This window comes from Phocoena phocoena, chromosome 12, assembly GCF_963924675.1.
Source record: "Phocoena phocoena chromosome 12, mPhoPho1.1, whole genome shotgun sequence".
Taxonomy (NCBI): Eukaryota; Metazoa; Chordata; class Mammalia; order Artiodactyla; family Phocoenidae; genus Phocoena; species Phocoena phocoena.
In genome coordinates this window covers 20,793,062-20,808,239 of record NC_089230.1, presented here as the reverse complement: position 1 = coordinate 20,808,239, position 15,178 = coordinate 20,793,062, and the positions used below count along the sequence as shown (strand labels likewise).

General features: G+C 39.8%; 2 protein-coding genes across 2 annotated transcripts in view; both read left to right on the top strand.

Annotated features, from left to right (window-relative positions):
• PHACTR2 (phosphatase and actin regulator 2) overlaps nt 1-1,288 on the top strand; it is a 99,836-nt gene extending 98,548 nt beyond the window's left edge. The window contains exon 13 of the mRNA XM_065888620.1: nt 1,206-1,288. Within this exon, the coding sequence (XP_065744692.1) occupies nt 1,206-1,288 (83 nt within the window). The remainder of the gene's footprint in view (nt 1-1,205) is intronic.
• On the top strand, nt 1,278-14,649 carry LTV1 (LTV1 ribosome biogenesis factor). The gene is made up of 11 exons (XM_065889017.1): nt 1,278-1,405; nt 2,404-2,535; nt 3,715-3,888; nt 7,773-7,860; nt 9,369-9,510; nt 9,875-10,130; nt 12,200-12,327; nt 13,243-13,382; nt 13,671-13,723; nt 13,920-14,120; nt 14,245-14,649. Exons 1-11 carry the CDS (start codon nt 1,403-1,405, stop codon nt 14,353-14,355), a joined length of 1,428 nt encoding a protein of 475 aa, XP_065745089.1. The 5' UTR covers nt 1,278-1,402; the 3' UTR covers nt 14,356-14,649.
• The last annotated feature ends 529 nt before the right edge of the window (nt 14,650-15,178 follow it).

The window sequence follows — 15,178 nt, the reverse complement described above, 5'->3', positions numbered from 1 at the left end:
GCAAACCCATCCAATTCTGACCTTTCTTATGCCTCAGCTTTAGTGTCAGGAAAACGTGAGATAATTCAGGTAAAGTGCCAGAACGTTACTTCATTTAAACAAATATTTATTGAGTATACATGCCAGGCACTATTCTAGGTCCTGAAAACAGTAGTAAATAAAACAGATCAAAACAAAACAAAACCTGCACTCATGAAGCTTAATTATAATGAATGTGTAGCACATAGGAGTGTTACGTATCAATATTATCCCTTTTACAAAGCATTATCCCAACACAAGTTCTGTGGTCCTAAATTGTTTCTATAAGTTTTACTGTAATAAAACTATAAATATTCTATAGATTTTATAGTAATAATAGGTAGGACATAAATACAGAATTCAAGATAACTCAGACATTGGAAAGACACCAGAAATTGGGAAGGGGAAATAGAAATTTGAGGAAAGGTCTGCTGATAGAACTTTGAATGCATTACTATCCTCTTTTGCCCAAGAAAAGCCATGAAAGCGCGCCAGCACCTACCTGAAATCTTAAGCAGGTGTGCTTATAGCTTATTTGTTTAAACTACTTTCAAACGTTTGAGGAATGGCTTGAGAAAGAATAAGCATTAGTTTCCACCTTCCAAGATAAGGTATGCAAACACCAAAGAGATTCTGAATATATTTTATTAGTCCAAATTCCTCTACTGTCAACAGAGTCTAGGGGGGTTTTGTTAACTGGATGTTTGAACGCAGTTCGTTAAAAATAAAGACCTGATTAAGCGTGGTGCAGCCTAAAATAGCAAGGCCCTAGGATCTTCCGTTGCTAAGGCAACCAGCTCCGCGCCGGCCCAAAGGAGAGGGAACCTGAAACCTCGGTGACCCGGGGGGGTGCCCACCTTCCTTCTGTGTACACAGTTTGTGTGTTGGTTTTTTTGTTTACGGTTGGGAATAGGCAGGGACTACAACTGTCGATGGGGATGCTAGATTCGTGGCTTCTGTTCTCGGTAGAGGGCGCTATATATAAAAGCAGTTCGCCTACAAACACCAACACCCCGTTTCTCGCCTCGTCGCAGCACAGACGCCCGCAACTCTCTTCCGCAGCTGATTTAATTTTGGCCAGAAAAGCCCCGCCCCCCCGGGGATGAGAACAGCCCCACCTGACAATAGCTTCTCGCGATCCTTGAGACGGCGTGAGCTTTGCGTAACTTCCGGTCGTGACGCTTCAGCCTTTCGGCGATTGGTCCGTTTCCACGGCCTGCTGCGTGACTTCCCGGCCGGTTCCTGGGGCAGCACGTGTGGAGTGGCGTGAAGACGCGGCTACCAGCTGGTCCTCAGTGGCGTTCGGGAGGTACCGTGTCACCTTCCGTCCGACTAGGAGAGAGCCGTCGCCCCTCTTCGGGGTGAGCGCCGCGAGGCTACAAGCATGGTGAGCAAGCCTCCCTTTCTCGGGGGTGGGGCGCTCTGGTTTGGCAGAGACCGGGTTCCTCTGGCGCCAGTGGCTACTGCGGCCTGGGATTGGGAGGGCTGGTCCGAAGGTGAAGACAGGCGGCTTGTGGCCCAGTGCCCCGGTTTGGGTTACCCTCACCACCCCGGGCAATGTTTGCAGTTTAGAGTGGGTCTCCCGCGGCCAAGCGTTCCTGGGGAGTAGAGAGAAGAGAATGGCCTACTCTTTACCATCCCGCCGTCCCGAGAGGCCTAAAAACCTGTGACATGGGAAACAGACGCGCCACCCAGTGCTTCATGGGGTCGAGCAGAGAGGGAGTTGCTAGTCTCTCCAGACATTGGAATGGCAGGTGTCTGCCCCATCTGTTTGCTCTGGGGAAAAGGAGGGTCTAAGGTTGGGCCCGAAGCAAGGCGGCTTACTCAACTGGAATCATGCTTTCTCAGTTCAGAAAATTAAGGTTGTGTAGTGAAATAAAAACGCAGAAGGATAATGAGTCTTATTAAACTTAAGCTGTTGTGTCATGGTTTTAATAGTTGGTACAGGAACTGTCTTCCTCAGATTTTCCTGTGGCAGGCTCCTGTCATTCTGGTTCAGACTGTCAGGGATCTTCTCTGAGCACTCATTCTAAAGTAACTCTTGAGTTATTTGCACATCGCTCTGTTTTGTTTTTATTGTCTTTACCTGAAATCATGTTTTTGATGATTTGCTTGCGGAGAACAGGAACTTTGACTTACCTGTTGCTGTATTCCAGTGCCTACAACAAAGTCTGGCACAGGGTAGGTGCCAACAAACGTTTGTTGAAGGAAGGTAGTATACATTGTATTGAACATAGTTGATGTTTCTTGCCTTGGAAGTGCAGGTTTTAAAAATCTGTTGATCATAACATAACTTATTGAAGATGCCTATGTGGACTATATTATTCACTGTTCCGTTGTTGTTGTTCTGATTTACTTCATTATTCTGATTCTGTTTCTTTGAAGCCACACAGGAAGAAAAAGCCCTTTATAGAGAAGAAGAAAGCTGTGTCTTTTCACCTGGTCCACCGGAGCCAACGAGATCCTTTAGCAGCAGATGAGACTGCACCCCAGAGGGTTCTGTTGCCTACACAGAAAGTGGGTCCTGTTCTATAGCTAATAAGTTTGTAGGTAGACTGTTGATCGTTTTTAATAAATTATGTGAGCCAACTATTTTCAGATAACTGTGATCTTCTGGAAAACAAAATCTGTGATTTAATTTTCAGTAAATAATATTCTTTTTTTTTTTTTTTTTTTTTTGGCTACGTTGGGTCTTCATTGCTGCACGCAGGCTTTCTCTAGTTGCGGCCAGCGGGGGCTACTCCTCGTTGGAGTGTGCGGGCTTCTCATTGTGGTGGCCTCTTTTGTTGCAGAGCACGGGCTCTAGGCACGCGGGCCTCAGTAGTTATGGCGCACAGGCTTAGTTGCTCCACAGCATGTGGGATCTTCCCTGGACCAGGGCTCGAACCGGTGTCTCCTGCGTTGGCAGGTGGATTCCCAACCACCGCACCACCAGGGAAACCCAATGTGTTCATTTTTACATTGTGCATATTTATTTTGTTGGATAAGTTATCTTTATTGGAGATGTTTAAATGAGCAGTCTTGTAGAGTAGTGGAAAATATTTACTAAACCATCAGCAACAAGGCTGCATGGTGTTATTTAGGGCACAACCGTATGCTTAGTCTCTGCTTTCCATAAGATCTTGGCGTTTCGTAACCCCAGACTGCATTTTGCGTCCTGGTCATCTCATGAAATATAAAACTCATGAATTAGCTTTAGAAAATACCAGGGAGCCTTTAAGAGGTTGATTTGGTAATTATCAGTCAGAGTATACTTGTTAAGTGTGGGTAATGTGAAAGGAAGTGTTGGGGAACACTGGCATATGTAGCTTTTTAGTAAAGCCAGTGGGTATTGTGCATTGAGAAGTTTCTTTGCATATAGATACAAGAAATTGTAGTTACCTTTCAGTGCCCCCTAGTCTTCTAATCCTCCACATACATGATAAAACAAAGTGTGTGTATGTGTGTGTGTGTGTGTGTTTCTTGGCTTAAATTGTTGCCCAGAAATGTCTAGTGGAAGGAGGAATTTTTTTATTCCATTTTAATTTTATGTGGCATTTTGTGTTTCCCGAGTTTGTCAAGAATTCTTTGTCTCGTTCCTATCAGCCAAAATGTTCATGGGCCATTTGTCCCCTGTTCTGAAAGCTGTGCTCATTGGAACGTTCCTGAGCCTTATCCTTGGAACAGGTACTAATTCCATTTTGTTTATTATCCTAGATAAAAGATGAAGAAAGGCGAGCAGAACAGAGGAAGTATGGAGTGTTCTTTGATGATGATTATGACTACCTGCAGCACCTGAAGGAACCATCTGGTCCCTCAGAGCTCATTCCCACAAATACCTTTGGTGTACCTTACAGGGAAGATGAGAAAGAAGAACCTTTAGCAACTTCAGTAAGACTTTTTAGCAATTCAAATGTGAGAGAGAGTGTGTGAGGAGCCATGAGTGAAGAACCACCATTTTTTAAATCAAGATAACTGGGGCAAGAAACGGTGTCAGTCTGAAGAGCACAAAGATAAGCCATGCCTTCGCTTAAAATTGTATATGTGTATGCACATACATACCATCAGGAGGGAGCAGGTCTCCTGTTCTCGGGTTGTTGAAAGTAACGGTTTTTGACAAGGTTGGAACTTTTAATTAATAATTATGGTCATGCTAGGTAGCACTTTTCAGTAGAAGAAAAGCTGCTGATGTTCTGTATGTTAACAGCTTAACTGTTTCAGCATCATAAACTGCTCTGAGATAGACTTAACTTTTGTGGAACTTTTGCAGAATGTTCAGATCTTTAACGCTTGTAGAAGCTGCAGGCTAACCGTGAGAGAGAATGGAGGCAATAGATTGTAATGAAGTTTCTGTTGCTCTTCTCAACAAAAATGCAGTGCACTTTAATACTTTATCTTTTAAGTACATATGAGAGCACACGTTTATATGAAATTAGTGCTCCTAATTTAAGTTCTATTTTCTTCTCCCTGCTTATGTTAAGGACGCCCATGTTGCATGCCTTTGTTATCTCATTTTTAATTTAGTATAGAGTAAATTTCCCTGTGAAACTTCTGTATCACTTGGCACTTAAAAAAAAAGAAGATACTAATGTACTGTGTTTATTGACAAAAAGAAGAGATACAGAGGGCACCAGTTTCCCCTGCTTCTCATTCTCCAGTCCTATCATGGTCTAGACATTCTTTTCCTTGGGGAAGATGTGATCATAATCCCTCCAGTCCATACTTGTTGCTTAAGGAGAGTCAGAAGGGTTAGGTTTCAGGATATCATACCAAAAAAGAGATAATAACTGCACCTGTTCATTCACTCACTAGGTCATAGCTCTCTTGTGAGGCCTCATACCCCACTGCCACATCTTTAACAGAAGCTACTTCTCTACACCTTCTTCCCCAAGGCTGTTGTATCAGTAATAGGATATATATCTTATTGACTCATTTCCTTCTACCACCAACTGAGGGAGGGGAGGTGGTCCAGTAGTGACTTAACATCTTTATCTTATGTAGTAAGAAAAGTTTTAATAAAGTCCTAACATTCTTCTGGCTGAATTGTGTTGGCCAGTAAAAGATTAGTTTTTAATTCTTAATTCATTTTGGGTAAAAGTAACCACTATCGAATTGGCTTTTCTAACAGAGTAAGACTCTTTCTTTTTCTTTTTGCCATGCCGCGTGCAGCATGGCATATGGAATCTTAGTTCCCCGACCAGGGATCGAACCCATGCCCCCTGCAGTGGAAGTGCAGAGTCCTAACCACTGGATCACCAGGGAATTCCCCAGAATAAGACTCTTTACTGGACACTTCAGTGATGTTTATAAGGACGAGTGAATTATGTTTGAAAACAAGTGCCATTGGTTTTCTGTAGCATGATGCAAAAATATGGATAAGTCCCATGTGTTTCTTCAACTTTAAAGTAATTTGTAACAAACCACCAAAATTGAATAAACCAGCAATATTGAATATGCCCTAAAAACAAAAGCAGTGCAGAAAGACAGTGGAGAAATTAGTAATGCTTGATTAGCCCCTAATTTTCACTTGAAGGAAAGCGGGTGCTGCCACAGTGGAAAGCAGTTGGGCAAACCTCATGTAGTTCGGAACCACTGCAATCACTAAAAAAAACTACAGTTCCCTTTTTTAAAAAATGTAATCACTATCTACACTTTAATTATGTATATGATTCTTTGACTGTTTTTCATGATTTGAAAAATATTTCCAAAGGTAATTCATTAAGCGCAAGCTGATCCTCCCTTTTTTTTTAAACCCCGGTTTCCAAGGATAATCACAAAGAGCATCTTAAATATATTTTACCACAATTTTTTAAAAATTAATGTAATATGCACCAAAAATCATTAAATTATGCACTTTAAGTGGCTGGATTGTGTAGTATGTGAACTATATCTTAGTAAAGCTTTTTTAAAATAGGATTCTACAGCAGAAAGCCAGATCTTTCTTTGTCCATGTTTATGCCACCGAAAAACTCTGGAAGCCATAACAGCTTACTAGGTACGCACTGATGCTCCTCAGAGGCTTCCATTTCAGCAGGCTCTGTCTGTGAGCCAGTGAGAATGTGTGCCTCTGCTTCCTGCCTGCTGCTAGACTGAGGACGGTATGGTGGGCAGGTCCACAGACAGAGAACACCTGGTGGTGACTCTCACATTATTAACTAAGTGGTTGTAGGGATGAAACGAAAGCATAAGGACCGGTCAGAAAGTATGTGCCAGCACATGTTGAAGTAGATTGGATGGTTTGCAGAATGAGGGGAGTTAACATGAAGGAAAGTTCCAGAACAGTAATCAAGAAGGGCTTCATGGTGAAGGAGGGAACTGAGCTGGTCCCTAAAAGGGTGGCTTTGGGAATTCCCTGGCGGTCTAGTGGTTAAGACTAGGGCTTTCACTGCCATGGACCCAAGTTTGATCCCAGGTGGGGGAACTAAGATCCCACAAGCTGTTCGGTGCAGCCAAAAAGAAAAAAGAAAAAAAAATGGGTGGGTTCTATTAAAGAGAGAAGAAGGACCGTTCCAGTCAGAGAGAAGGGACATATTGTGGGTCATCGTGTCCAGCACGTGTGCTCCGTAAGTTACTTTGAATTATTCCATGATGTGAGGAACTGGACTTGATTCACATGGAGGTTGCATTATTGAGTAACAGGATACATAGAGTAGACCTTGAGATTATAGTGCCTTGAAAATCAGGAGTGAAAAAACCTGTTAAAAGTTCGGGAAGGTCATATTATAACATTTTAAGGAGTCTTAACCTGGCAGTAATATGAAGATTGGACTAGATGTAGACTAGGCAGCAGCTGTGGTCGTCTGTGTCCTGGTTAACCGTAAGTAAGATGGTGCCCAGAGGACAGGTGTGAAGTAACTGTATACGAGAGAGTTCAAAGGGATGGGTGGTTAGAAATGATTTACGACCACCCTAGGATTTAAGCAGCCAATTTGGAGAAAAGCTGTGCCAGTACTAGAGATTAGGACGTTATCTCTGGTTTAAATAGGAAAAGATTAATTTTGTTTTGAAATTTGAGGACAGTGGAGTTATGAGACCTGGATTTGAATCTCAAAACCCCACTTAACTCGTCTCAGGCAGGCATGCCACTTAACCTTTCTTAGCTTGTGTTTCACTGAAACATGCTGATAATTCACGGGGTTGTAAGGATTAAGTGGGATAAAATACTGGAGAAAGCTTTGTGAAGTATGGCAGGGAGGTTGCTTTTGAGATAATGATGGAATATACATGTTTAAAATATGTAACTGGAGCACAAGTGAGAGACAATGCAGAATGTAGTTGTATTAGTAGGATTGCTGTAACAAATTACCACAAATTACCACTGGGTGGCTTAAAACAACAGAAATTTATTCTGTCACAGTTCTGGAGGCCGGAAGTCTGAAAGTAAGCTTTCAACAGGGTTATTCCTTCTTGGGGCCTCACAGGCAGAATCTGTTCACGCCTGTCTCCTAGCTTCTGGTGGTTACCAGCAGTCCTTAGTTTTCCGTGGCTTGTAGGTGCAGCGCTCTAGTCTGCCTCCATGCGTTCACATGCGTTCTCCCCGTGTGTCTTGTCTTCACATGGCTTCGTTAGGAGGACACACCGGTCAGTGGATTAGGCCCCCCCATCGCCCAGTGTACCTCATCTTAATTGGTTACATCTGTAAGGAATCTGTTTCCAAATGATGTCATGTTCTGAACTCCTGGGTGGACATGAATTTTGGGGGGGGGCATTTCAACTCTTCGTAGTTCAAAAGTATTTCTAAATAAACCTAACCATTGTGTAACTTCTTTTTCAAGACCACTGGAATTAAATTGCCTTCCTCAGTGTTTGCATCAGAGTTTGAAGAAGATGTTGGATTGTTAAATAAAGCAGCTCCTGTTTCAGGTGTGTATAATTTCTTTAACTTTTCAAGTGGATAGAGCTGTGTTTTACAAAAAGAAACGTATAGTAATGATATAGGGTTTTTCTGTCCCTGGTAAAGAGCTTAAAGAATTGAGATGTGTTTGAATTCAAATTAGAGATCAGTAAATTAGGAAGGGATGACTGTGATCTTCGTCCTTTTCTTTTATTGCCATCAAATTCTTAGTCTTTAAAGTTCCTATTTGGAGAGGAAAGTGGGAAAATCATTTTAGGTGATCTAGTAGGGGAATTTTAGCCTAGCCTAACCTCTTACAAAGGAAACAATGATATTCAATAAGCCTTACATTCATATAGTGCAATCTTGAAAATACTTAATCTGTTAGCTTTCAGAGTTTCTCCCAAGTGTGTAGAAGTATTTTATAGAAATCCATTTTACCGTCTGTTCCAGATACACCAAAAATTATAATGTTTGTTTTTTTGCAGTACCAATACTGTATTTTAGAACAAACACGGGAGTTCACAGAAGTGGTGTTTGGTATTTCCTGCTAAATTACCTTAGTTATTGACTAACATTTGCCATGTGGCATTCATTCCTTAATTCATTCTACAGATTTCTGAATTGCCACTATGACCATGTTTGGGTTAAATCAGAATAAAAGCATAATCCCTGACCTCAAGGAATTTACCATCAGTTGGGAAAGATGACAGTAAATGGGAAATTACGATTATCGTGCAAATGAATAAGTAGTGGTGAGGCACCAAACCCAGCCTGGGGGAGTTGGGCAAGGTGTACTAGAGGACATGAGGCAAGGTTGATTTCTCAGGTAGAACTTAGGCTGGTGAATGAAGGAGAGTGGCGTGGGGAGGAGAGGATATTCCAGACAGAGAAACTATGTGCAAAAACAAGAGAACACAGATACAGGAACCTGCACACCTTTTAGCATGCCTGGAATGAAGGGTAAAGATTAATATGAAATGAGGCTGTAGAGTCAGACAGTGGCCATTTTGTGAAGGGTGTTGGAAGCCATGTCAGTTTATAGGTTTGAACTTGAAAGTTTTTGTAGGACTCTGTAGTAATTTTAGTAATACATATAGAAGAAAACAGCTGAAGAAACAGGTTGGGATTTTTAAAAATCTCATAGTCTGAAAAGAAAAAGTTTCACAGGCTACAAATACTAAATTTATTTCTTCTAACAGGTGAGAGTTACTTCTAACAGGTGAATTTAAAGCCCAGTTTTTCTGTGGGTAAAAGCTTTGGATTTTGCTAAATAGACACAGCTTAATGTTGTAGATCTATCATGAAAGTTTTTACTAGTGGGTATTGAAACCAGAGGGATTTTTTTCTTTTTTAAATTTTCTTGGAGTTCTCTATCTCTGTGTCTATTCCTGAGCTGAACTTTTTAAAGTTTTTAATCATTGTTTTATCCTCAATACATAGGCAGAGTCTGGCATATAATAGCTACTCAGATTATGTTAAGTGAAGGAATCATGCTTTCTTGGAAATTATTGCTCAAGTTTTGTTTTCCTTCTAGGACCTCGGCTGGATTTTGATCCTGACATTGTCGCGGCTCTTGATGATGATTTTGATTTTGATAATCCGGATAATCTACTTGAAGATGATTTTATTCTTCAGGCCAATAAGCCAGCAGAAGAGGAAGAGGGAATGGAGATACAGTATGTGTGGTTTGTTTTGAAGCAGGAATGACCTGACTGTTGCTTCTTCTGTAGGATAGTAACCATTAGACATTATAGCTGGAAGAGGCCTTCGAGGGCATTTAATCTGAGACTTCTGATTTTAGAGCAGAAAATGTGAGACTTGAGGTCTTTACAAACCATCGACAGATGGGGCTAAAGTCCAAGTTGCCTGATTGCTAGTTCATTACTTTTCCAGCCAAACCAGACGGGTCAAGCAGCACAGCTGTTCCTGCCTAAACAAGAATCCTGCCTCTGAAATACCCTCAAATTTTACTTGTGCAAAGTCATTTGGTTTGTTGTTTTTCAAGTTGTTTTGACATTTAATTTATGGCTCTGCCTTTAGGAAATCTGAGGCTGAAGATGACAGTGAGTGGGAAGATGTGGATGATGAGAAGGAAAGAGATAGTGATGATGATAAATATGACCCTGCAGGCTCATCAGATGAGGATATGTCTTACCCTGGAAAACCTCTTGGGGCTGTAGAAAATCACTTGTTCTGGGAAGAAGAAACGAAAAGTCGCTTTACTGAGTATTCTTTGACGTCTTCGGTCATGAGGAGAAATGAACAGCTGACCCTACATGATGAGAGATTTGAGAAGGTAAACTCTCCAAATAAGGGGCCCTTTAATACCAGTTCTAGTACAGTTTATGACATTGGAACCCAAAGCTAGAACTTTCAGCGTTAGAAACAGACTATGTCTTTTATTAAAAGAGTGCATAAAACCACCCCAGTTTTAATTCTGGAAAGAATGTGTATAAGTCAAAAGGTGACTGGTCAAACCTCCTGACTTCCTCTTAGAATCTGATACTTCGATTCTGAACCTCTATGATCCCAATCCCTAAGATTATGCTGTCTTCCTCAAGCATTGGCCTGAGCATAAACAAAATTCCATTGCTTTCCTTTTTTTTTGAGTGATTTTCATACTGTTAATATCTCAGGGCCTAAAGTGGTATCTGGCATATGGCAGGGATTCAGACTGTTGAGTAAATTCCTTCAAGGTGAATCTAAGGTAAAGGCTCTGACTTTGCTGCCTTTTCACTAAGTACTCATTTCCCTCTTCTCTCCAAGCAGTAGGCAAACTATTAGTAATAACCTCACTCTTGAGGAGTTGTATCATCCCCTGCTTATTCTTTTACAAAGCCCAGCGGAGTTAACAGCATTGGAATAATACAGTAAGCATCATCTAAACCAGAATGAGATTTGTACATAAACAGGAGGCTCTTTAGTTACATGGTCTTTTAGCTTGCATAATCAATGAATTTGAAAATATCTGTGAAATATCATGAGGTAAAGATTTCTGCCTAGCATTTTGTTCACCAAGCTGAACAGAATAACTGCTTTTCATTTTCATTTTTAAAATTGAAGTATAGTTGATGTACAATATTATGTAAGTCAGAGGTGTACAATATAGTGATTCACAATTTTTGAAGGTTATATTCCATTTATAGTTATTATAAACTATTGGCTATATTCCCTGTGTTTGCACAATATATCCTTATTTTATACCTAATAGTTTGTACCTCTTAATTCCCTGCCCCTATATTGCCCCTCCTCCCTTCCCTCTCCACTGGTAACCACTAGTTCGTTCTCTATATCTTTGAGTCTGTTTCTCTTTATTTATGTTCACTAGTTGGTTATATTTTTTATATTCCACCTATAAGTGATATCATACTGTATGTCTTTCCCTGTCTAACTTATTTTACTTAGTATAATACCCTCCCAAGTCCATCCATGTTTTTGCAAATGGCAAAATTCCATTCTTTTTTATGGCTGAGTAGTATTCCATTTTGTGTGTGTGTGTGTGTGTGTGTGTGTGTGTGTGTGTACACACACACACACCACATCTTTATCCGTTCATCTGTTGATGGATACTTCATATCTTGGCAATCATAAATAATGCTTCTATGAACACTGGGGTGCACATATCTTTTCAAGTTAGTGTTTTTGTTTCAGATATATACTCTGGTGTGGAATTGCTGGGTCATATGGTAGTTCTATTTTTAGTTTTTTGAGGAGCTTCCATACTGTTTTCCACAGTGGCTGCACCAATTTACATTCCTACCAACAATGTACAAGGTTCCCTTTTCTCCACATCCTCACCAACATTTGTTATTTGAATTCTTTTTGGTGATAGCCATTCTGTCAGGTGTGAGGTGATATCTCATTGTTTTGGTTTGGGTTACCCTGATGATTAGCGATGTTGAACACCTTCTTATGCGCCTGTTGGCCATTTGCTTTTCCACTTTGGAAAAATGTCTCTTCAGGTTTTCTACCCATTTTTTAATTAGGTTCCTTGGTTTTTGTGTTTCTGATGTTGAGTTACATGAGCTGTTTATATATGTTGGATATTAATCCCTTACTGGTCACATCATTTGCAAAAGTTTTCTCCCATTCTGTACGTTGTCTTTTTGATTTGTCAGTGGTCATTTTCATATTAAATGGCAGCCTGTATTCAGACCAGATGTCAGTCTGAGAGTGCTGAGTAGAATGTCTTCCACACCATACTGTTATGGTGCTAAATCCCTGCTAACACTTAAATGGTAGTTGTGATCCTCCTAGGGCTTGAATATTGTACGGGAGTAAAAGTAATGTAAAAATACCATTTAAATGCTATAGTCTTAAAGAGTACATTCATTTTTCATCTTATCTTTTTTCTTTATATTCAAGTTTTATGAGCAGTATGATGATGATGAAATTGGAGCTCTGGATAATGCTGAATTGGAAGGTTCCATTCAAGTAGACAGCAATCGCTTAGAGGACGTTTTGAATGACTACTATAAAGAGAAGGCAGAGAAGTACGGTGACTTTTCCTTGATTACTTCCTTTTTTTCGTTTCAAATAAAGTCTGTAATCGCACAGCTGAATCTAGAAAATCACCCAGTCAAGATCCATGTTTAGAAAATGTATGTTTTCCTTAACCTTTGGCTCCCATTTTGCTATTAAGAGTTCTGAAGCTGAATATAACAGTGGGTGGAAACATACTGAGAACCACTTTCTCTATAGCTTTGACCTGAGAGTCATGGAATAGCTGAGGGTTAGAGTACAAGGTCATGTTCCACCTGGAGAAGGAGATGGTGCTTCTAGCCTCTTTGGCTGAAGAATTATTCTGACTTCTAAGTATATGCACTCTTCATCTTCCTGAAAAAGGTGTTCTGAGAAGTACATCAGTTGGTCTCTGCAGCCTGATTAGCATAACTTTCTATCCAAATATTTGGTAAATCATCATCCACATCAAGGTGATTTCTCTGAGAGAAACTAATGAAGTGTTTACATCTGCTAGAAAGGTCTGATGTTCCCTGATCACTATCATATGTAGATCCCAGAGCAGGACAAGGGCTATATTCTTTGAGTGAGTTATTTGAATACTTTGAAGAGGCAGATGGGCTGATGCTTTTCAAGGCTTTAAAAAAGATCATGTTATATAGGAAAGATGCCATCTTGTTTAATGTGTTAAAACCTTGCAAAGACACAGATAGAATTTTCCTTCCTATCAGCAGAATGTATATCCAAAACCTGCTGTAGAGGAGAGGCAAGCCTGAGTAGAGCTGATTTTGACAGGAAGTGACAGATGGGGCAAATGAGTTTGTGGATTTTAAAAAATGTTGTAGTTCCCTAAGCTCTTTAAGTGCAGTTTCAGTAACGTAACAGTGTAATAATGGGTGGTATTTTTTTCCCCTCCTCTATCTTCATTTTTAAAACTCAACCAAAAGTTGTGTAAAACTGAATACTCTTGAACCCTTCGAGGATCAGGACCTGCCAGTGAATGAGCTCAGTGGGTCTGAGGAGGAAGAGATTGTTACTGTAGTTCTTGAAGAAGCCAAAGAGAAGTGGGACTGTGAATCTATTTGTAGTAAGTATCTTAGTGTCCATTTTACTGCTAAAAGTGTGATAGTAATTTTAAAGTATTGGGTACATCAACTTCTTTGGAAAAGTACATATTTGTGAAAATGATTTTGAAAAATAATATTTCAGTAATTGAGTTGTAATTGACACATTTAAAAGCATAAGAGACTCCATTGTTATTTTGAACTATGAAAACACTAAAGTGAGGAATATAGGAGGAACTCAGTAATGTTTGGCTGAACTGAAAGTATACTTATTGATACATGATTCTTGTGTGTGTGTCTGTTTTTTTAAGGTACATACTCAAATTTATATAACCATCCACAACTTATCAAGTATCAACCAAAGGTAAGTAAGTCCTAGTGTCCTGAGCTATTCAAAATATGCAGTGCAGGAAATGGAGTGTACAAATTATTTTCTCACAGTAGCCCCTTTGTGGCTTGCAACACCATTATAAAAAATGGTACAACAAAAATGTGCCAATAGTGAGCTGTTTTTTAATAAGAGTGGAAAAAACCACAATGCCATTTGATCTTTCTTTCAGCCCAAACAAATCCAACTATCTTCTAAAACAGGAATACCTCTCAATGTCTTACCTAAGAAAGGACTCACAGCAAAGCAAGTTGAACAAATGCAGATGATTAATGACAGTGATCTGCCTAAGGTGTCAACCCAACCACGTTCTAAAAATGAAAGCAAAGAAGATAAAAGAGCAAGAAAGCAAGCTATAAAAGAAGAGCGCAAGGTAAAGTATTTTTTCAGATGTGAGATTTAGAAAGAGCTGGGGTGGGGGTGGTCACGGGAATTTTCTTCTGTAAAGTCAGTCTGCATCAGTGTGAAGATCTGAATAACAGCATATTCTTGCACAGGAACGGAGAGTGGAGAAGAAAGCTAACAAATTAGCCTTCAAACTGGAGAAAAGAAGGCAGGAAAGAGAGCTGCTGAACTTGAAGAAGAATGTTGAAGGTCTAAAACTATGACAGTGGAACATTTCAGATAAGGTGCATTCCCCATTACGGGCTGTTTGTTATGTACAATAATGAACGAGGATCGTCAAAGAGATAAAACTGTTCGCTCTGCAATTTTTACTGGCAGGTATTCAAAAGAAAACTACAATATTTGTGTTTATACCAGTAAGTTTTCTCTGCCAGCTGTCTTGTAAATATTGTACTATTTTTAAATTTAATATTATAGGCTTAAATTTGCTTAAATAAATGACTTCATGGACATGAAATGTTTGGATAAATTAAAGGAAAATGTCTTCATAACTTAAATGGAATTGATTTGTTCTTCATTTATTTGTGTGGTTGTTCCAGTTGCCTTTTGCAGATGTTCTCAAATATTTCTTTGAAATCTCTCCACTCCTTTTCAGTACTTAAGTGGTTTGATTTCCTGTATGTAGAAAAGTAACCTAGTTAAGAACTCATTTGAAATAGAGTGGCAAGAAGAGCTTCCCTGAGAAGGTTCCACTGGTAGGAATCTAAGTTTCCCCTTGCTGTATGCAAAGGGTTATTTCAAAAGGATGGTAAAACAATATTGAGGTTATTGGGACTCAGTTACTGGCTGACTTGTTTTTGGAATTTAGGAAGAGTGAAGACAGGAAACAGAATAGAAGAAACAATCAAGAAAACTTCCTTGGCTTCAGTGAGTACCTGGCTCAACATCAGAAATATTGACTTCAGTTTAAACTAGAAAGCTTGTCTTTTCAACGTTATTTAATGCTTGGAACCATTCATACTTGATTAAAATACATAGTTGAAAACTTTCCCTGTTTTTTGATGAGATTTTTTAACTTCTCAACTT

Coding starts and splice junctions, on each gene's coding strand:
- LTV1 (XM_065889017.1), top strand. Junction 13,383..13,670: donor GGACTGTGAATCTATTTGTA/GTAAGTATCTTA, acceptor TGTTTTTTTAAG/GTACATACTCAAATTTATAT. Junction 13,724..13,919: donor TTATCAAGTATCAACCAAAG/GTAAGTAAGTCC, acceptor TCTTTCTTTCAG/CCCAAACAAATCCAACTATC.